The 17598-nt window shown below is 42.6% G+C and overlaps 2 protein-coding genes across 5 annotated transcripts in view; one reads left to right on the top strand and one right to left on the bottom strand.

The window, feature by feature from the left end:
- The window catches only part of NDE1 (nudE neurodevelopment protein 1), a 38354-nt gene extending 36320 nt beyond the window's left edge, over positions 1-2034 (bottom strand). Inside the window, exon 1 of the mRNA XM_020872244.2 lies at positions 2012-2034. The gene's annotated coding sequence lies outside the window, so the exon portion shown is untranslated. The remainder of the gene's footprint in view (positions 1-2011) is intronic.
- Positions 2035-3407: 1373 nt separating this feature from the next.
- The window catches only part of MARF1 (meiosis regulator and mRNA stability factor 1), a 38162-nt gene continuing 23971 nt past the window's right edge, over positions 3408-17598 (top strand). For 3 of the 4 annotated variants that reach the window (XM_020872218.2, XM_070460870.1, XM_020872217.2), the window contains exons 1-10: positions 3408-3512; positions 7841-8042; positions 9259-9942; positions 10722-10896; positions 11782-12008; positions 12789-12906; positions 13484-13656; positions 15498-15923; positions 16134-16291; positions 16380-16538. In XM_020872218.2, the coding sequence (XP_020727877.2) occupies positions 7899-8042; positions 9259-9942; positions 10722-10896; positions 11782-12008; positions 12789-12906; positions 13484-13656; positions 15498-15923; positions 16134-16291; positions 16380-16538 (2264 nt within the window). In that variant the 5' untranslated portion in view covers positions 3408-3512; positions 7841-7898. The remainder of the gene's footprint in view (positions 3513-7840; positions 8043-9258; positions 9943-10721; positions 10897-11781; positions 12009-12788; positions 12907-13483; positions 13657-15497; positions 15924-16133; positions 16292-16379; positions 16539-17598) is intronic. The other variant, XM_020872219.2, reaches the window with a different exon arrangement.

Below are 17598 nucleotides of genomic sequence, written 5' to 3'. Positions count from 1 at the left end.
AGCAAACAGAAAATGTGAAATAATTTCAGATGCTAATGAGTGCTATGACTAAAGCAAGGTCATATAATAGAAAGGGGCTGGGAGAGGTCCCTTCAGATAGAATGTCAGGGAAGGCCACTATACCAGGTTACAATGGAGCTGAGACCCAGATGATGAGAACCACAGGAAAGAACTTTTGTCTTCATTTTAAAGATGAGAAAGCAAAAGTGTAGGAAGTTTAAATGCATTGTCCAAGGTCGCAACAATAACAAATAGTCAATAACAAATCAGGCTGTAAAGCTGGGTATGTTTGACTCCTAACCAGTGTTGTTTGTCACGATACTGGAGGCAGAGAGATTTTGGCTACTTTGAGGCCTCTAACTAGACATGGAATCCCTCCTGTATCCCTGCCATGGTTAAGAATGGCCTTGAATTCCTCTTTGTTGTTGTTAAGTCACTCAGTCATTTCCACCTCTTTAGCGACCCCATGGGCTGTAGCCCCACCAAGCTCCTCTGTCCATGGGATTCTCCAGGCAAGAATACTGGAAATAGATATATCTCCAGTATATATAGGTTGCCTTTTCCTTCTCCAAGGGGTCTTCCAGACCCAGGGATGGATCCTGTGTCTTGGGGTCTCCTGCATTGCAGGCAGATTCTTTTACCTCTGAGGCACCAGAAAAACCCTAATTCTTCTTTGACTCCTTGCTAGTTCCTGAAAGCAGCTCAGAGACACAAAAGGGATCTAACACCTACATCAACAGGGTTAAGAAAGGTATCAGAATGTCTTTTAGGAAACATCCATCCTGACCCCAGATGCTAATAAATGATTTGCATCCTCTTGTCACTTTTGCTCTGTCCTTTCCAGAACCTCACCATTCTGTGAGGTTTCTGGGAGAGAATAATCACCACCACCGCCCCGCCCCCCCCCCCCCCAACTAGTTAACATAAACTGAAACACACGTTGATGAGCTTATCAGTACTGACTAAATGACATTATCATTTAACCTACTTGGTTTTCAATTTTCTTCATTTTTCCATTAAAAATAAAAGGAAAAAGACATTGAAATGATTATCATTAAACTTCTCTCAGGAATATGCTTAGGTAAATGGGTTTGTTATTGGGTAAAACCTTGAAAAAAATGAAAGGGAAATTTTGGTATACTTAAGAACTTTGTTCTCTTTGTTTTCCTTGGAGCGTTCAGACATTACTGAGCAGAAAGCTGGGTTTCTCTTGCTTAAATCCTTCCATCATAATTTATCATTTCAAAACACTAACCATAACATAGAAGTAGATGGAGGAGAAACGCCTTTTGTGGCAGCTAGATTAATTTAGGAGCTGGATTGAACGTAACAGCCACTGAAGTTGCACAAAAGTAAATCTTAGTCTTGGTTTCATAAACATGAAAATTATAATATGGACAGCGCAGGTAACTGAGAGGTACTCTTACTTTCTGTTCAAAGAGTTTGCCCATCAAAGAAATAGATTCACAGAGGCTGTGCTCGAGAAGACATATCTTAAGAAAAATGTTAAAAAAAAAAAAAAAAACACCCTTTCACAAGCATCAGATTACATGTTGATGCATAATTGTGTTTCCAAGGGTGAGTGTAGTTTAGGCTAGTTATGTCTTTAAAAACTATGTGTAATTCAAACTTTTCATTAGCCTTCCATTTAGTATGATTGGTTTGTTTTTATTTACTGTATTTTATTTACCTGTTAACACCAGGCACGGCTCTGGCAATGTCAGACATGTGTCTGCTTTTTATTTTACGGCTAAACCTTTTATTAAAGCAGTTAAAAATTTCACAATTATTTGGCTTCCTTTTATATTTTTAGTTAATACTATCTGTATTCAGAGATACTCACTAGAAAGAATAGAAAGGAAAGAAAAAAATACCTCTTTGAGAAGCGAATTTTTTGGTACTCTGAAAAAAACGCTAGAAACAGGGTTGCTTTTCATCAGTCCTAATTCCCACTTGGAGAATGCTCCCCACACACAGACACAATGAAGATTTACTCAGCAGTAATAAATACCTGAGCAGGCAGATGATGTGTGAGCTTGTCATCGGCCCTCTGGAAAATGGACTACCAGTACAAAGGGTTCTTCAGCTACGTGTTTGATCTTGCCCTCCACAATGCCTGTCTACAAAAAAAAAGTCTACAAGGATGTATTAGCTTCCCCTGAAATCTCCCCCATTTAATGTGGATTGCCTAATGAGGTTGCCTCACACTACATACTTCAGGGAGAAAAAAGTTCTCTTTTGGCCATTTTTACCTACTGATCCTTTTGCAAGGTTAACCTGTTTCTTAGCAAACTTCAGATATAAACTTTTATGCTGCATTCGACTACTGCATCCTAAACTATGTCTAGATTTAAATATGTGCTTTGTTTTTCTCCTAATTTGCAACAGGAAATAGTGAACAGCTGACAGTTTCAGAAATGTCTGTTTTGCCTACGTAAAAAAAATTTTTTTAATAATTTCAAATAAAAGTAAAGAATGTGCAGCAAAAAACCCCCAAACACCGCCCCCCCCCAAAAAAAAACCCAAACATGGCAAATCTAGCCACTAAAACATAAGCTGTTCCTGGCTTCACAAGGCTTTCGCAATTATGTCTTTTGCTCGCCCAACCGGTCCCTGGAAAAGTATTCATTTGTAACGAGCTTTGGACCAGGACTTTAAAAGAATCATTTTTTTCTTTTTTCACTTAAGTCACAAGGACCTTTTAATTGTTGGTGACAATCCAGCCTAGTCTTCGTACAGGCTTTATTTTTGCCAGCTGGATCACAACTTCCCGAGGAGCCCTGCCGGCCCGAAGGACCTCGCGGGAAGCCCAGTTGGCAGTTATTTTTATTTTTTTCCGCTCACCACTAGGTTGCACTAGATGAAGGACGCTATAACAAACAGGCGTCATTTAGTTTAGTTTTTCTTTTTTTTTAATAGGACCATCACGTGACAAGAGCGAGTAAGAGAAAAAACGCCAAACGATCGGGTTTTTCTTCGAAATCCTTCTTAAATCGCCTTCCCTCAAAAGAGCGAAAGAGCTGAATGGTATCAAATCCCGGTTGGCAGGTTTTTTCCCCGGGTTCCGCCTCACAAGCACCCTAATTCTCTTCTGTGAGGTTCCGTTCCACGCCACAACGACAAGCCAGGATCAAAGCCTCCATAAACTGGGGGTTTTCGCCAAAAAAGCCGAGGTAGCCCCCCGGGAAGGTCCCTATTTAGAGGTTTATCGGGAGGGGACTGAGCCTGACGAGGCTGCAGGGCCGCGAGGCCCCGCCCCCCCCGGGGTTCCCAGCACGCCCCGCGCGGCGAGGACGCGGCGGCGGGGGTGGGGCGGAGGAAGGGGCGGAGCCATGGGGAAAGAAGGGCGTCGGTTTTGCGACAGGGGCGGTGCGGTGCGGAAGCGGAAGTGGAGGGTGCGCTTGGCGGCGGCGGCGGGAGCTGCGGAGTCGGGAATCAAAACAAAGGGCCTGGGGGGGCGGGGGGAAGGCGGCGGGGCCGGAATGTGAGCGGAGGTGGGGCCGGCGGCTGAGGTGAGTTTGCTGGCCACGCTGGGAACTTGTCCCCGACGCGCTTCATGCTCTGGGCACCAGGCTGGAACGGGGGAGTGTGTCCCCTCTTTCTGCCTATTGCCAGCGGGGGTGGGGGAGGTTGGCTAGACTGAGGAGAAGCCATGGGACCCACCCGTCAGGCCCCCGCCAGAGGTTCGGGTTGCCTCCCTTTCTGGTCAGTTCACGGCTGTCATTGCAGCGTTGCTGCTACCCTTTGGGGGTGTTTGGCTCCCTACTACACTTGTCTAATTTCTCCCTTGAGGGCCCTTCAGGTGTGGAGAGCAACCTTTCTAGAGGAGTGTGCACTGTTGGAAGTTTAAGAGAGGAAGAGAAGGGCTAGTGTTTTTGCATCCACCTCTAACGTTTTGCACCCTCCTCGGTCTATCAACACTCCCTAGAGTGCAGCCTTTGGCTTGACCTAGAGCACTGAGTTGTCTTAGGGTTGAATCAGTCCCGCAGATTGTATTGTGGCACTGTGACAAACTTTTTAGTTTCCGTGTCACCTTTCTGATACTACCTAGAGCTTTCCAGTTACATCTTTTGCACTTTCCAACATCTGAGTATAAATATTCTGTTTTGTATGCAGGGAAGTTGAGACCTAAATTATCGTCCTAAACGTTTATTAAACTCTTCATTTAAGAATTACTGATGTGTGCCAGACAGTGTCCTAGGTGCAGGAAATACAATAATGAATAAAAAACAACAACAACCCATGATCCATAAGTAAATACTATCCTGGAGTTTATATTTAAGTGAGGGAGACATAATAAAAGCAAGCAAATGAGATAATTTTAGAAAGAAGAGCTGTGAAAAGCAACAGAAAAACTCAGTCATGGGATGGGGTAGTACTGGGTGTTGAGGACTAGATCAGGTGTGAAGAGAAGGCCATTGCTAAGTTTTCTGCTTCGTTGGTGTCATTTAATCCTTTGAAGGTGCTGCTGTTATTAGGCCTATTTTACACCTGGGATCTGAGGTTCAGAGAACTTGTTGTGCATTGTCCAGATCTGCACAGATGGGAAGCGACAGAATTGGGGATTAATATGAGGACAGTCTGACGTCAGAGTCTGCTCTCAAGCACTATCTGAATTGCTTGAAGACTAAGAGATAATGGCAGGAGTGAGACTCTCACTCAAATGACGAAACGAAGTTGCTTTGACCACCAAGTCGCTGTGACCAAATTACTTATCATTCCCAGGAGTATTTAGGAAAATTTCGGGGTGCACATTTGTACTAATATAATTTACTTTCTTTTGCTTGTACTGGACGACACCAAAGGTACCTTGGTCGTGTGGGAAGAAGTGGATAAGCCTGGTTCTGTCCCTTTTCTATTAATAATTGTGTGATCTTGGGCAAATTCCAAAACTTCATTAAACCTCTCTCTGTTGTTATTCAGACAGTAAGTTGTATCTGACTCTTTTGTGACCCCATGGACTGTAGCCAGCCTTCTCTCTCCATAGTATTTCCCAGGCAATAACACAGCAGTGGGTTGCCGTTTCCTTCTTCAGGGGATCTTCCTGACCCAGGTATCGAACCAGTGTCTCCGGCATTGGCATGCAGATTCTTTACCGCTGAGCCACCAAGGAAGCAAGCCTCTTTTTCCTCCTCATTAAAAAGGCGGCCGATTTCTCCCTTGGCTTTCACACACATTTACTGTGGGGAAAAAAGATGACATAAATGGATTGCATTTTCTGGTTGTTTCCATCACTATATCCCTTGTGCCAAGCGCAGGCCTACTACTTAGCAGGTACTAAGTAAATGTTTGCTGAATGAGGAAATAAATGATCTTAACGAAAAATGCTTTAGTTAGCTTCCTCTCGGAATTCGCCTTGAAGAAGCATGAGAGAGCATGTCGATGTTGTGTGTATCACGAATATCCCAAATTCTTAGGCTCTAGAGAGGAGATTGTTGGGGGATATGAGGTCTGTATTTGATAGAAAGGACAAGTACCATAGTTTATCACCATTGTTGCAGTAACTTCATGTCTGTCTCCAGATTAGCTCTGGGTTTTGTAGATGAATATCTGCTTTATTCATTCCCTCATTCAACAAATATTTACTCAGTATATACTATGTAGAAGGCTGTGCTTGGCACAGGCCGTTTGGTAATGAAGACAAACAGATGGTGGGGTCCTTTCTCTGGTTTTCTTTTCTCCACAGTAATGCTATGAGGTGGACAGGGGAGAAATTATGGCACATTTGACAGAGGAAGAAAATAAAACTTGAGAAGTTTTGTAGTTTCCACATAAGGGCCAAATTGTAAATATTTTTGGCTCTGTGGGCTGTGTAGTCTCTATTGCAGAGAATCAGCTCCACAGTTGTAGTGCAAACACAGCCATAGAACTTAAATAAACATGGCTGTGTCTCAAAACTATTCATAGACGCCAAAATCTGAATTTCATATAACTTTGTCACAAAATACAATTATTCTCTTGATTTTTCCCCAAGGATTGAAAAATGTGAAGTATATTCTTAGTTCGCAGGCCATTTAAATACAAGCAGTGGGCTGGTTTCGGCTATTAATTTTAGGCCGTAGTTTGCCTCCCCCTGCTTTATGTGATCGGTTTTCCTATAGCTTAGACATAGTGCTTATACGGACATAGTGCTCATCGCAGAAGTGACTGCTCTCCTCTCACCGTACTATGTAGATGTTTAAATCTCTTGATAAGAAAATCTTATCAGAGAAAGAGCTAAAGGAAATTCTTTTCTATATGCCCAGAAATTTCGGAAAGATAAATTAATGACCTCAAAATGGCCATTGTCGGTAAGAGGAGGTGGTGGTTGGGGTTTGGTGACGAGGGCTTGGAGATGAGGTTCAGTCGTCCTTATCACTGGCAGGCTGCCTCCATGCCCAATGGCTGATATTGATTGCATCTGCTTTTATTGTACTGTTTCAGGATTTGTAGGGTGTTGCTCTGGAGTAGATACAGCACATCTGGGACTTGAGATGTGTCTGCTGGATTTTTGGTGGCATAGCAGATTCTGCTTTCATAATAAGCAAACTGAGAAGTTGGTTCGATTTGTTCTGTAGCTGAATCAAATTCAGAGTCCACAGAGGTCACTTAATTTGGACCGTCCATACTCAATATCAAAGACACAGTGAGAGAAGTTGCTCTGAAATCAGTTTCACAATCTTACATAATTGAGAATGAGGACATGTAGTGGTTCTTTTATTCAAATTACGTGCTCTCTCCCGTTAACTTTTTTACTGTCCCAAGTAGAGTCTTTAGGGAGGGGTATTAAAGAAGAATTAAGAAATACTATATATAGTCTGCTCGGTGCTGGAGGACCTTGGCTCCAGCTCAGTGAAGAGGCGGGAGTATGCAGGTGTCCAGGATGCTGTGACCTCTCTCATGCATGGCCAGAAAGAGGGTCATCGAGAGTTCATTTTTGTTTGAAGAGCTGGGAAACATAAGGAATGGAAGATGATAAATTTTAAGTCAAATTGATATAGTTAGAATTCAAGTATAAATAGTCAACCAAGTTTACCAGTTTTAGTAAGCTGTAATATGCTTTGTTGCCAGGTTTCCTGGTGGCTCAGACGGTAAAGCATCTGCCTGCCAATGTAGGAAACCCGGTTTCGATCCCTTGTCGGGAAGATCCCCTGGGGAAGGGTATGGCAGTCCACTCCAGTATTCTTGCCTGGAAAATCCCATGGACTGAGGAGTCTGGCAGGTTACAGTCCATGGGGTTGCAAAGAGCCAGCTGGACTGAGGGACTGACACTTTCACTTTTACAATATCCTTTGATAGCCATTTTACTTTTGTTCCTTAAGATCTGACTTGTTGGGAGCCATTGCACCAAAATTTTTTTTTCTTAACTTGGAAGACAATTACATTTTTACTTTCCCACATCACTAATCATGGATATGAGTGGCTAAATCTTGTATCTCCATCAGGAAAGTGTAGCACTGCTAAGTGGCTGTTACATCCTATGGAAGACTCGGTCTTTGGTCCCAGTGTTAAAAGCACCCAGATTTGGTTGCGTCAGCCCTGTTTGAAATGACCTGTGCCCCATAAATGTGCTTCCCTTGTGGCTCAGTAGTAAAGAATCCACCTGCAATGCAGGAGACACAGGTTTAATTCCTGGGTTAGAAAGATACTCTGGAGAAGGAAAAGGCAACCTACCCCAGTATTGTTACCTAGGAAATCCCAGGAACAGAGGAGCCTGGTGGGCTACAGTCTGTGGGTTCACAAAAGTGGGACACAACTTAGTGACTGAACAGAAACAATGCACCGTAAGTGTAGTCTCATATTTCAGTAGTAAAATCTGTACTTACACAGATGAATAACGCTGCAACCTCATTCTTAACAGGGTGGAAGAATGAAAGAAAAGAAAGATGAAAGGATGTTGAACCACTCTGCATGGCTGTATGATGGAAGGAAACGGAGCTGAGAACCCCTGCAGTAGAACAATTGGATGGCTTCAACAAGATAATGATGCTAAGCCATGGCTTTGGAAATTCTCTAACTGCTTTTCTCGTCCTGAGCAAACGTTGCCACTTAGTCCCCAAACGGTAATTATGTGCAAGACTAAGGACATAGCAAATTTTTTGTGCAAATAGATGAGCAATCCGTTTGGTCTGGGGCAGTCTCTCGCCCTGGAGTCTGGGCTGAGTTTTCCCTTGTGTCCTGCTTGTATTACTTCTTATAGCACATTATTGTAATTCCTGACTCAATGAGGGTACAGTTTTTTAAATCCTGTACTGATGAGTAACATGAGATGCTTGGAAAGGTGTGATGTTGAAATTTGGGAAAGATTTGTTTCTCATTAAAGTCACAGATTCCAAAGACAAAAATCCACATTTTAGAATAAAATGGGAGGAAAGTACGAAATAGATTTTATTTTACTGTAGCCTTTGAATTTTGTGTCTTAAAATCACGAAAGATTGTATGACCTTGTTGATGATCTTTTTCTGTTCAGGATTTCTCTTGAATATTTATATATATCTGGGACTTCCTTTTTTTGTCTTTTCATAACGATGTTGACTTTATCTGACTTCATTTGCTGGATCATGTTATCACCTTTTTTTTTCTCCTGTACTTGGGAATTAAATGAGACTTTACTATGAATTTATAATCAATTCCCTGTCATCTCCACATTTTCATTACATAGCTGCCTTTGTTGCATGGCATCAGTAACTGGAGTTATTTCAGAAGAATTTTAGTTCAGGGACAGTGCACGGAGGGCTGGCAGCTTCAGGCAGGGGTCCAGGGTGGCAGATCTGGGGCCTAAAGGAGTCACTTGACCCAGAAGTGCACTGTCGCCTTTCCAGATGTCCCATGGTTTGCTAAATGACATTTACTAAATTTTTAGTATTTTCCTTAAAGCACTTTGCTCATGAGCTGTCTTTAGTGAATGCTGTTGTGACTGTGTTGTTTTTCATACCACCTGTTTTGTCTGCAGAAGACACTGAGAGGCAAGGGGAAGTTATCAAAGGGACGCCATTGAGACATGGATGGTTAACCAGGCTTGTTAAATATGTGAACAGACCTCCTCCCCCAGTCTCTTCAAATTCAGGAAGGACACAGTCCTAATTTTAGTTGTCTGTTTCAGTGTTCACCTCCCATTGAAGAACGCTCCTGGTTTTAGCTGCCATTCTGTTTGTGTGGTTATGATCGAGTGATGTAAATAAGGTTTGAACAGTGTTCATTTTTAATGTAGTCAGTTGTGAGTAACCCCAAGTCACCGGCCTCATAGAATTAACTTGTGTTCTGGTTTTCTTTCCTCAGAAAGATTACATGGAGAACAAGAAAGTTGCTGTGGAACTAAAGGATGTACCATCTCCCCTTCATGCTGGCTCTAAACTTTTCCCAGCAGTCCCACTTCCAGATATCCACTCTCTTCAGCAACCTAAAGTACAGCTTTCAACTGTCCCCAAAGTAAGCTGCTGTGCCCATTGCACTAATGACCCTTCCACTTCGCCAGTGCGTTTTGGTGGTGGCAGTGGCGGAGGGACTGGTAGCTTGGTTCCCCCGGGCGCCCTGTTAGACTCGCAGAGCACCAGGACGATCACGTGTCAGGTAGGGTCAGGGCTTGCTTTCCAGTCTGCACCTCCACTCCAGAACGCCTCAGCTAGGAACACCTTGGCCGGCGTTGCAAGCGACTTTCCCAGCATGTGTCTAGAAAGTAACCTCTCTTCCTGCAAGCACCTGCCCTGTTGTGGGAAGCTGCACTTCCAGTCGTGCCATGGTAACGCACACAAGCTGCATCAGTTTCCAGCTCTCCAGGGCTGTTCTTCCTCTGCGGGCTATTTCCCCTGTTCTGATTTCACAAGTGGGGCTCCCGGGCACTTGGAAGAACACATTTCACAGTCGGAGCTCACGCCTCACTTATGCACCAACTCTTTGCACCTAAATGTGGTACCTCCAGTTTGTTTAAAGGGCTCACTTTACTGCGAAGACTGTCTCAACAAGGTTTGTATCTTTTTCTTTGTTATGTTGGGTGCAGCTAAGGTTTGAGGAATGACTTTTTAAAAATAAAATGACTTTATCTTTAAAAAAAAAAATCTTAAAAAAAAACAAAAAACAATCTTGGTTTTGTGTGTGGGGTTGAAGACTCTTTCATGATGTGGCTTTCTCCCCATCAGCATAACTTCTTGTGGTTCAAAAAGAAAGCAAAGGGTACAGTGGGAGGGACTGTTCAGAAAAGTCTAGTGTAATTATTCAGTTCATGCTTTTAGAGTCTCCTATAATAAATCTGTTTCCTACATGGGAGCCTAGCTTGGCAAAGACTTGCACTCTTGTTTTTAAAGGCTGGAGCACAACTGGAATTTCTTATAGCTAATGCTCACCTGATACATGGACTCATCCATGTAGTATAGATGGCTGCATGTTGTCCTTTTGTAGTAATTGAGGGAGCTTGAAATTTGGCCTCCATCACACCTGGGGCTCAAGTGAAGACTTTAACTTCCTTTTTTTGTGAAGTGTGTCTGAGGGTTTCTACTGTAACAGACACATACCCCAGAATGTAAAGGTCTAATTGTGTGAATATCTTCCCTGATCATTTCAGGTCACTTTGAAGTGAGTTTATGCTTTGGTAGTTCTGGGAAAGGTGATTTGAAAATATATTTTATCAGAGGTTAGCAGGTGGAAAGGAGAAACACTTAGAATGTATTTTCAGTTGTTATGTGTAACTCTTAAGTTCTGAAATAATGTGTCTGAAACCTCCTCTTTTTAAAATAATTTTAAAACAGCCGGCAAGAAATAGTATAATTGATGCTGCTAAAGTCTGGCCAAATATACCACCTCCAAATACTCAGACTGCACCTGTTACTGTTCCTCTGTGTAATGGCTGTGGAACCAAAGGAACAGGAAAGGAGACCACGCTGTTATTGGCGACCACTCTAGGCAAAGCTGCTTCAAAATTTGGTAAATGACAGTATTGTATAAAATGCATATTTAAAGTTTTTAGTACCTGATACTAACACTGAATTTAACTGCCTTTAAAAGATTCCTTGGGGTTCTGAAACTCCTGTGTATGTGAGTCTCCATTTCCATCTCTTGGTAAAAAATCTTCTTACTCTTATAGACCAGTAGGTCAGTTGCCATTTGTGTTGAGCTAGGGCTATTTGAGATCAGAAACTGTATATAGAAAAATGGGGAGTATATGAGGGGAAATGAGTGCTGGAAGGGACTTGGTGGCAGCTTAGGTTCATAATCACACTTGTTTGTTGTATGTTGCCCAGAGATAATTAGTATTTAGAAATGGCTGACAAAAAAACCGTATTTGAAAACCTAAGATCATTTCCCCCAAAAGTAGCTGTTATGATATTTTATCTTTAAAAAATATTTTTTCAAAAGTTGGATCAGATGTTACTGCAGTGTTAAAAGTCATTAAAAGTCATGGGCTATAACACCTTCACCATTCGTTTTCATTGTTCTCCCACATTGAGTGAGGTGTGGGCCCAGCATGACGACAAACCCCAGAGGGCAGTGTCCAGTGACCCTGTTTATTAGTGTTGAGGAGCATACCTGGTCAGTGTGAGGATGGCTCACGCTTTATGATGGATTGATTGTGCGCCTAAAATAAACTGACCTTTGGATTTGTTCTCTCCTGAAAAAGGAATTAACGCTTAGAGATACTTTGGCAACTTGGGGTTGTCTGTCTTACTGGGCCAGCAAGTGAGGTCAGCATCCTTAAATTTAACATCAATCTGTAATTTTATTTTCCTCCCCTGGGATAGCTACCTGTTATCTTTAATATCTTAACCTATTTTTTGCTGTGTGTAATCAAAGGTGTTCACATTTCTCAAGGGTCACCGGAAGTTACACTGGCTGGACAGATGCTAGAGAACTTACCCCCCATTGGGGTTTTTTGGGATATTGAAAACTGCTCAGTCCCTTCTGGCCGCTCAGCTACTGCAGTTGTACAGAGAATCCGGGAGAAGTTTTTTAAAGGCCACAGAGAAGCAGAATTCATTTGTGTATGTGACATCAGTAAAGAAAATAAAGAAGTTATTCAAGAGCTGAATAATTGCCAGGTAGGAAAAAAAGAAAGAATTTATTTGTCTCAGTAGAAGAATAAGCACATGATTTTTTTTTAAGAACTACAGTTGAAAATTTGTTATTATGTTTGTGCTAAGTTTATAAATAAAATAGGAAAAGATGATTTCTTTAAGCATTTGAAATCATTTCATCATGTCTTATTTTTTAGCAAGTCTGCTTACACGTGACTAGTGCTTTCCTAGTATAGTGATTCCATATGTATCATTTCCTTTGACTTTCATAACTGCTCTGTGAATGCTTATAGGATTTATTATTTGGAATTTACAAATGAAAGGGCCCAAGAGGTTAAGCAACTTTTTTAAGATCACGGCCAGTAAGTGGATGAACTTGGATTTAAATCCAGATTGTCCCCAAAGTCTGTTCTTTTAAGCTGGAAGCTAATATAACATCAAACATAGCCCCGAGTCTTACCTTAATCATATATCAAATCTCTGCCACCCACACGTTGTTGGCAAAAGATGCTAGAGAGAACTAATTTAACTACTTCAAATTTCACTTTCTATTCTGAAAGGGGGATGGATGAAGTACAAAAGCAGATTAGAGATGAAAGTAGGGATAATAATGCATCCAGTTAATTTGTCTGGAGAACTGAATGTGAAATTATTGAGATTTGATTGTATTTTTTTTTCCCCACCCCTGAGTGGCAATAGAAATCAAAGGTTCCTCAAGAACTGTCTATTAAGATGTGGGCAGAATGTGTAGTGATTTTCTAACCTCAGCTCTTTCTCATTTGTCCTTATTATAAATTAATGCAGGTAACCGTTGCCCACATCAATGCTACTGCAAAGAATGCTGCTGATGACAAGCTCCGCCAGAGCCTCCGAAGGTTTGCAAATACTCACACCGCTCCCGCCACTGTGGTTCTTGTGTCAAGTAAGTGTAGAAACATCTGCTAATTTCAGCTAAACTCTCTATGTGTGAATTACCATAGAAGCCAGAATATGTTAAAATAAAGTGTGCCCCCAAAGATGCTGAAATAATGGGACATGCTTATGCCTATGTTTGAAAACTGTTTAAAAAAAAAACGGATCTACATGGATTTCTGTATTTTTCTCCTGGGAATTTGAGAGAGGATTCTTGTAAGGCCAAGTATATTAAAGAAAATGTAATTTTTCTTTCTTTCTTTTTTTTTTTTAACTCCTGGGCCCTGTTTTGCTTATTTTAAAGAAAAATCCAAGATGAAATTGGGGCTCCCCAGAACATTAATATTTGTTCCTTTTTACTACTAAAAGTAATGTGTCTTGGGGTTCAGCATGAGTCTATGGTAAAATTGTCTTACCACATTAATTCTTCTGACATGAAATGTGTTCCTATTCTAAAAAGGGGTTGGGGGGCCACTTTGGATACAATGCTGCTGTTCCTTTCTTCTCAGTGGGTGTTATTAGAGTTGCCTCTCTGTCAAGTGTTTCTAATCTGTGGAGATGGGGGTGGGCTGTACCCTGTCTTTCAGCTGATGTCAATTTCGCATTGGAACTTAGTGACCTGAGACACAGGCATGGTTTCCATATAATTTTGGTCCATAAAAACCAGGCCTCAGAAGCACTGCTGCATCACGCCAACGAACTGATCAGATTTGAAGAATTCATTTCTGACCTGCCTCCCAGGTTACCACTGAAAATGCCAGTAAGTGGGTTTGCGTTCTTTCTGCTGTAGTCAGGTTAAGATTGTGGAGACTTAAGACAGTCCTCCATAATGGGTGTCCAAGCCCAGGTGAGGGTGTTCTTTGTAGTAGGCTGGCTAGATTCTGAAATAGGCTAGAAACTTTCCATTCTCTTATAAATATACAGAGAACTGATGTGTGTGAACTTTTTTGTTTTGCTTTCATTTTTTTTGTTTGTGCTGAGTCTCGTTGCTGCTCGTGGACTTTCTCTAGTTGCAGCAAGCGGGGGCTGCTCTGTTGCAGGGCACGGGCTTCTCATCGTGGTGGCTTCTCGTTGCGGTGCACAGGCTTAGTTGCTCCATGGCATGTGAAATCTTCCTGGAGCAGGCATTAAACCCATATCCCCTGCATTGGCAGCAGATACTTATCCATTGTACCACCAGGGAAACCCAGTGTGTGAATTTTGGTTTTATATTTTCCAAAATAGCACAGGAAACTGACTTTTAGATTCACCTTACTGACAGGCACTTGCCAGTTAGCAGTGTTTTGTGTCAGGTGTATGGCAGTAATGGAATGAGAGTTACTACTATTTTTGCCCAAGTTTTAAGAGTAAAGAATATGATGATGGTTTGCATATCTTGGTGTGGTTGCAGTCAAATAAGCAGAATGACTGTACAGTTGCGGCACTTAATCTTGAAGCTCCAGCCGGCCTCTGAGCCTGTCTTCTCTGGTTGCAGACCCTGACATGCTCGAGCACAGTCAGGAGTAGTGGGCACCACACCTGTCACCCTGATAAGCCACTAATAGGAGAATGTGCACGTGTTTCCAGCAGGACGAGCATTTCTCACAGACTTGATTTAGGATAAGATGTTTACTGGGACACTGAACTTGTGTTTAAGCTGTTTGGAGAATATATATGGCTTCCCTGGTGGATCAGATGGTAAAGAATCCGCCTGCATTGCGGGAGACTCGAGTTCCATCCCCAGGTCAGGAAGATCCCCTGGAGAAGGGAATGGCAACACACTCCAGTATTCTTGCCTGGAGAATCCCATGAACAGAGGAGCCTGGTGGCTGCAGTCCCTGGGGTCACAATTGGTCAAGACTGAGCAACTAACACACGTTAATAATAATAGAAAGGAGCTGTAGCGTGGATGGCCCAGAAGGGTAGGCAGTCCCATTCGTAAAATACAGTTTTCACATACTTTAATAACTTGAGAGTTATGGAAGCACTTTAGGAATGATCTCACCCAGCCTCCTCATTTTAGTGAGGAGGAAGTCAGCACCTTGGGGAAAAAAGCAAGCCACTGGAGGTCCCACCGTGATTGTCTCCAGATTCCGGCGCTTGCAGTGCTTGTCCCTCTGCACCCCAGATACCCGAGATTAAACACATGCCCTGGATGGTCTGCAGTTGGCAATACCTGTTTCAAGCTTTGGAGCTGCACCCCTAATTCACTTTTGTTGGTATTCCTTATGTCTCCTGGCTGTAGCTACATTTCCTCCCTCTGCTTCTGTTTGGCACTCCCTGTTTTAATCTGGAAGGCCTTTAAGTCAAATGTAGTATCTTAGGTGAGAGGCTACCCATTGTAGAGATCCTTATTCCTTATGATTAAAAAAAACCAAACCTGATTATTCAGAACATTAAATCTTGCCACATAGTTTTTCTAATTCACCAGAGTGATTATTTTAGATACATTTCCTCTTTTTTTCTTCCTCTGTGTTTTTCGGTCTAGCTATGTGTACCCTTTCCCATGGAAGTCTCTGTTCTCCCTCCCCTGAGATCACTGTAGTTTGGAGATCATTGTTCTTTGTAATTGAGTGTGGGCCGCTGAGTCCACCTGTTTTAACACTTTGTCTGTGTCCACAGTGCCACACTCTGCTCTATGTTTATAACCTACCAGCCAACAAAGACGGCAAGAGCATCAGCAACAGGCTCAGACGCCTGTCCGATAACTGTGGCGGGAAAGTGCTGAACATCACAGGCTGCAGCGCCATCCTCCGCTTCATAAACCGAGACAGCGCGGAACGTGCTCTGAAGCGAATGGAAAATGAAGATGTCTTTGGTAACAGGATCATCGTGTCATTTACTCCAAAAAGCGGCGAACTCTGTGAAACCAAGAGTTCAAATGCAATTGCTGATAAAGTGAAGTCTCCTAAGAAACTTAAGAATCCAAAACTGTGCCTCATCAAAGATATAAGTGAGTCACCTTCCAGTGCCAAAGCTGCACCTGGAAAAGGGTCGCAGGCGAATTCTGGATCTGCTCCCAAAAACACCAGTGTGAAAAGTTTACAGGTAATTGTGACACCTGTTGCTTCCTGAAGTTTTTGCTAGGTTTGCTTTCATGGTCTCTCCGTTTTAGATGCTCACCTGCTTTTGGTGTGTCTATTTTTTTTTGCTTTCCTTCGTTTTTGAGGCTGTTTGAAGTCAGGTGTTTCCTGTACAAGGTCTGAGACATCTTGGAGACTTTAACTATTAAACTCCCTTGCTCTTGTCTCTCTCAAGGAGCTGTGCCGCCTGGAGTCGAAGACTGGCACTCGAAGCAGTGAGCCCCAGCAAGGCCACCTGAGGCCGGGGGTGCCTCCTCACAGAAACTTAAGTGCTGCAGCGCCCGCACCTAAAACCCCAGGGTTGGCAGAATCTGTTTACAAAACCAATCCCAAGTAGGTCCCGTTACTCTCCCTCGTAGCTGCTTGTCTTGATGTGAAGGGAAACAGGTGACCTCTTGCCTGCAATGTTTCTCTCCACCAGGAAAGAGAACCTCAGCGCCCGCAGTGTTACCAGTTCTCCTGTGGAGAAAAGAGAGAGAGAGGAGACTCTGTTTCAAGTGAGTTACCCGTCTGCTTTTAGCAAGTTGATCGCATCCAGGCAAGTGAGCCCCCTGCTCACGGCTCAGCCTTGGTCTTCTCGGTGAGTGGGTCTTGATCCGTGGAGTGGTTGTATGCAGTAGAAGGGCTTATGAAGTAATCTGTTTATTGAACAGAATTCAAGCAATACAGAAGTGCATAATTAAAAGAGGAACCTTAGCACTACGTATAAAACAGGTAACTAATGAGAGCCTGCTGTACAGCGCAAGGAACCCTACTCGATGCTCTTGGTAACCTAAACGGGCAGGAAATCCAAAATGAGGGATGGCTGACCCTGCTGTACGGTAGAAACTTAACACATGTTGTAAAGCAACCTTACTTCTCCAGTAGAAATTTATAGTAAAAATTTTAAAAATCGAAAATGTTTGAACCATAAAAAATAATAAAAGTAAAAGAGAAAGCTTCCACCGCTCTTCTGCCAGTTCCCTTTTCCTCAGGTAACATTTGGGGGCATTGTTTCTTGCCTTTCTCCATCCTCCACACGGGAGTCACGCCGAGGTCAGAGAAGCCCGTCCTGGAGTCCTTGGCCAGTGATGGGGGGCACATTAAGGTGTCCTTACTAGGTTCTTATCACTTCATCGGACTGAGAAAGAGGCCCAGACTGACATGCATTGGTTCTTTTTATTCATAGGGTAATTATCGGAAGCTGTTAGGGAAACGAAGGTCTCTGTAAACCACTGTAACCATTTTTGTAACACCTTATTTAAGCTTTCTGAATTTACTCTTTAAGTCTGGAAGCTTGGAGAACAGAAGGAGCCCTAAGGCCATGTTAGGCCTCATGAGCTCCTGCTAGCATTGTATTTATTCTGCTGGGTTGGTGAAAACTCACTGTTGAAAGTGACTTTGAACCTGTAAAATGGCGTCTCCAAATTGATGTAAAAGTTTTCCTCCCAGGGAGAAAAGCCGAAACATATAAGCAAGAATATCTGGCTTTTTCAGAGCTGGGGAGAGGGTAAATGGCTGACGTTAGTGTCACAGGCTGATTTCCTAAGAATAAATACCCAAAGTGGAAAATGGATTCATCAGCCCTGCCTGTAATTTCTGCCTTTAGCTTTAAATAATCCAACAAAAGAATGTTTGATGTTACGTAAAATTGTTGTTGT

Source organism: Odocoileus virginianus, chromosome 33, assembly GCF_023699985.2.
Source record: "Odocoileus virginianus isolate 20LAN1187 ecotype Illinois chromosome 33, Ovbor_1.2, whole genome shotgun sequence".
NCBI lineage: Eukaryota > Metazoa > Chordata > Mammalia > Artiodactyla > Cervidae > Odocoileus > Odocoileus virginianus.
This window is presented reverse-complemented; position numbering and strand designations above follow the sequence as displayed.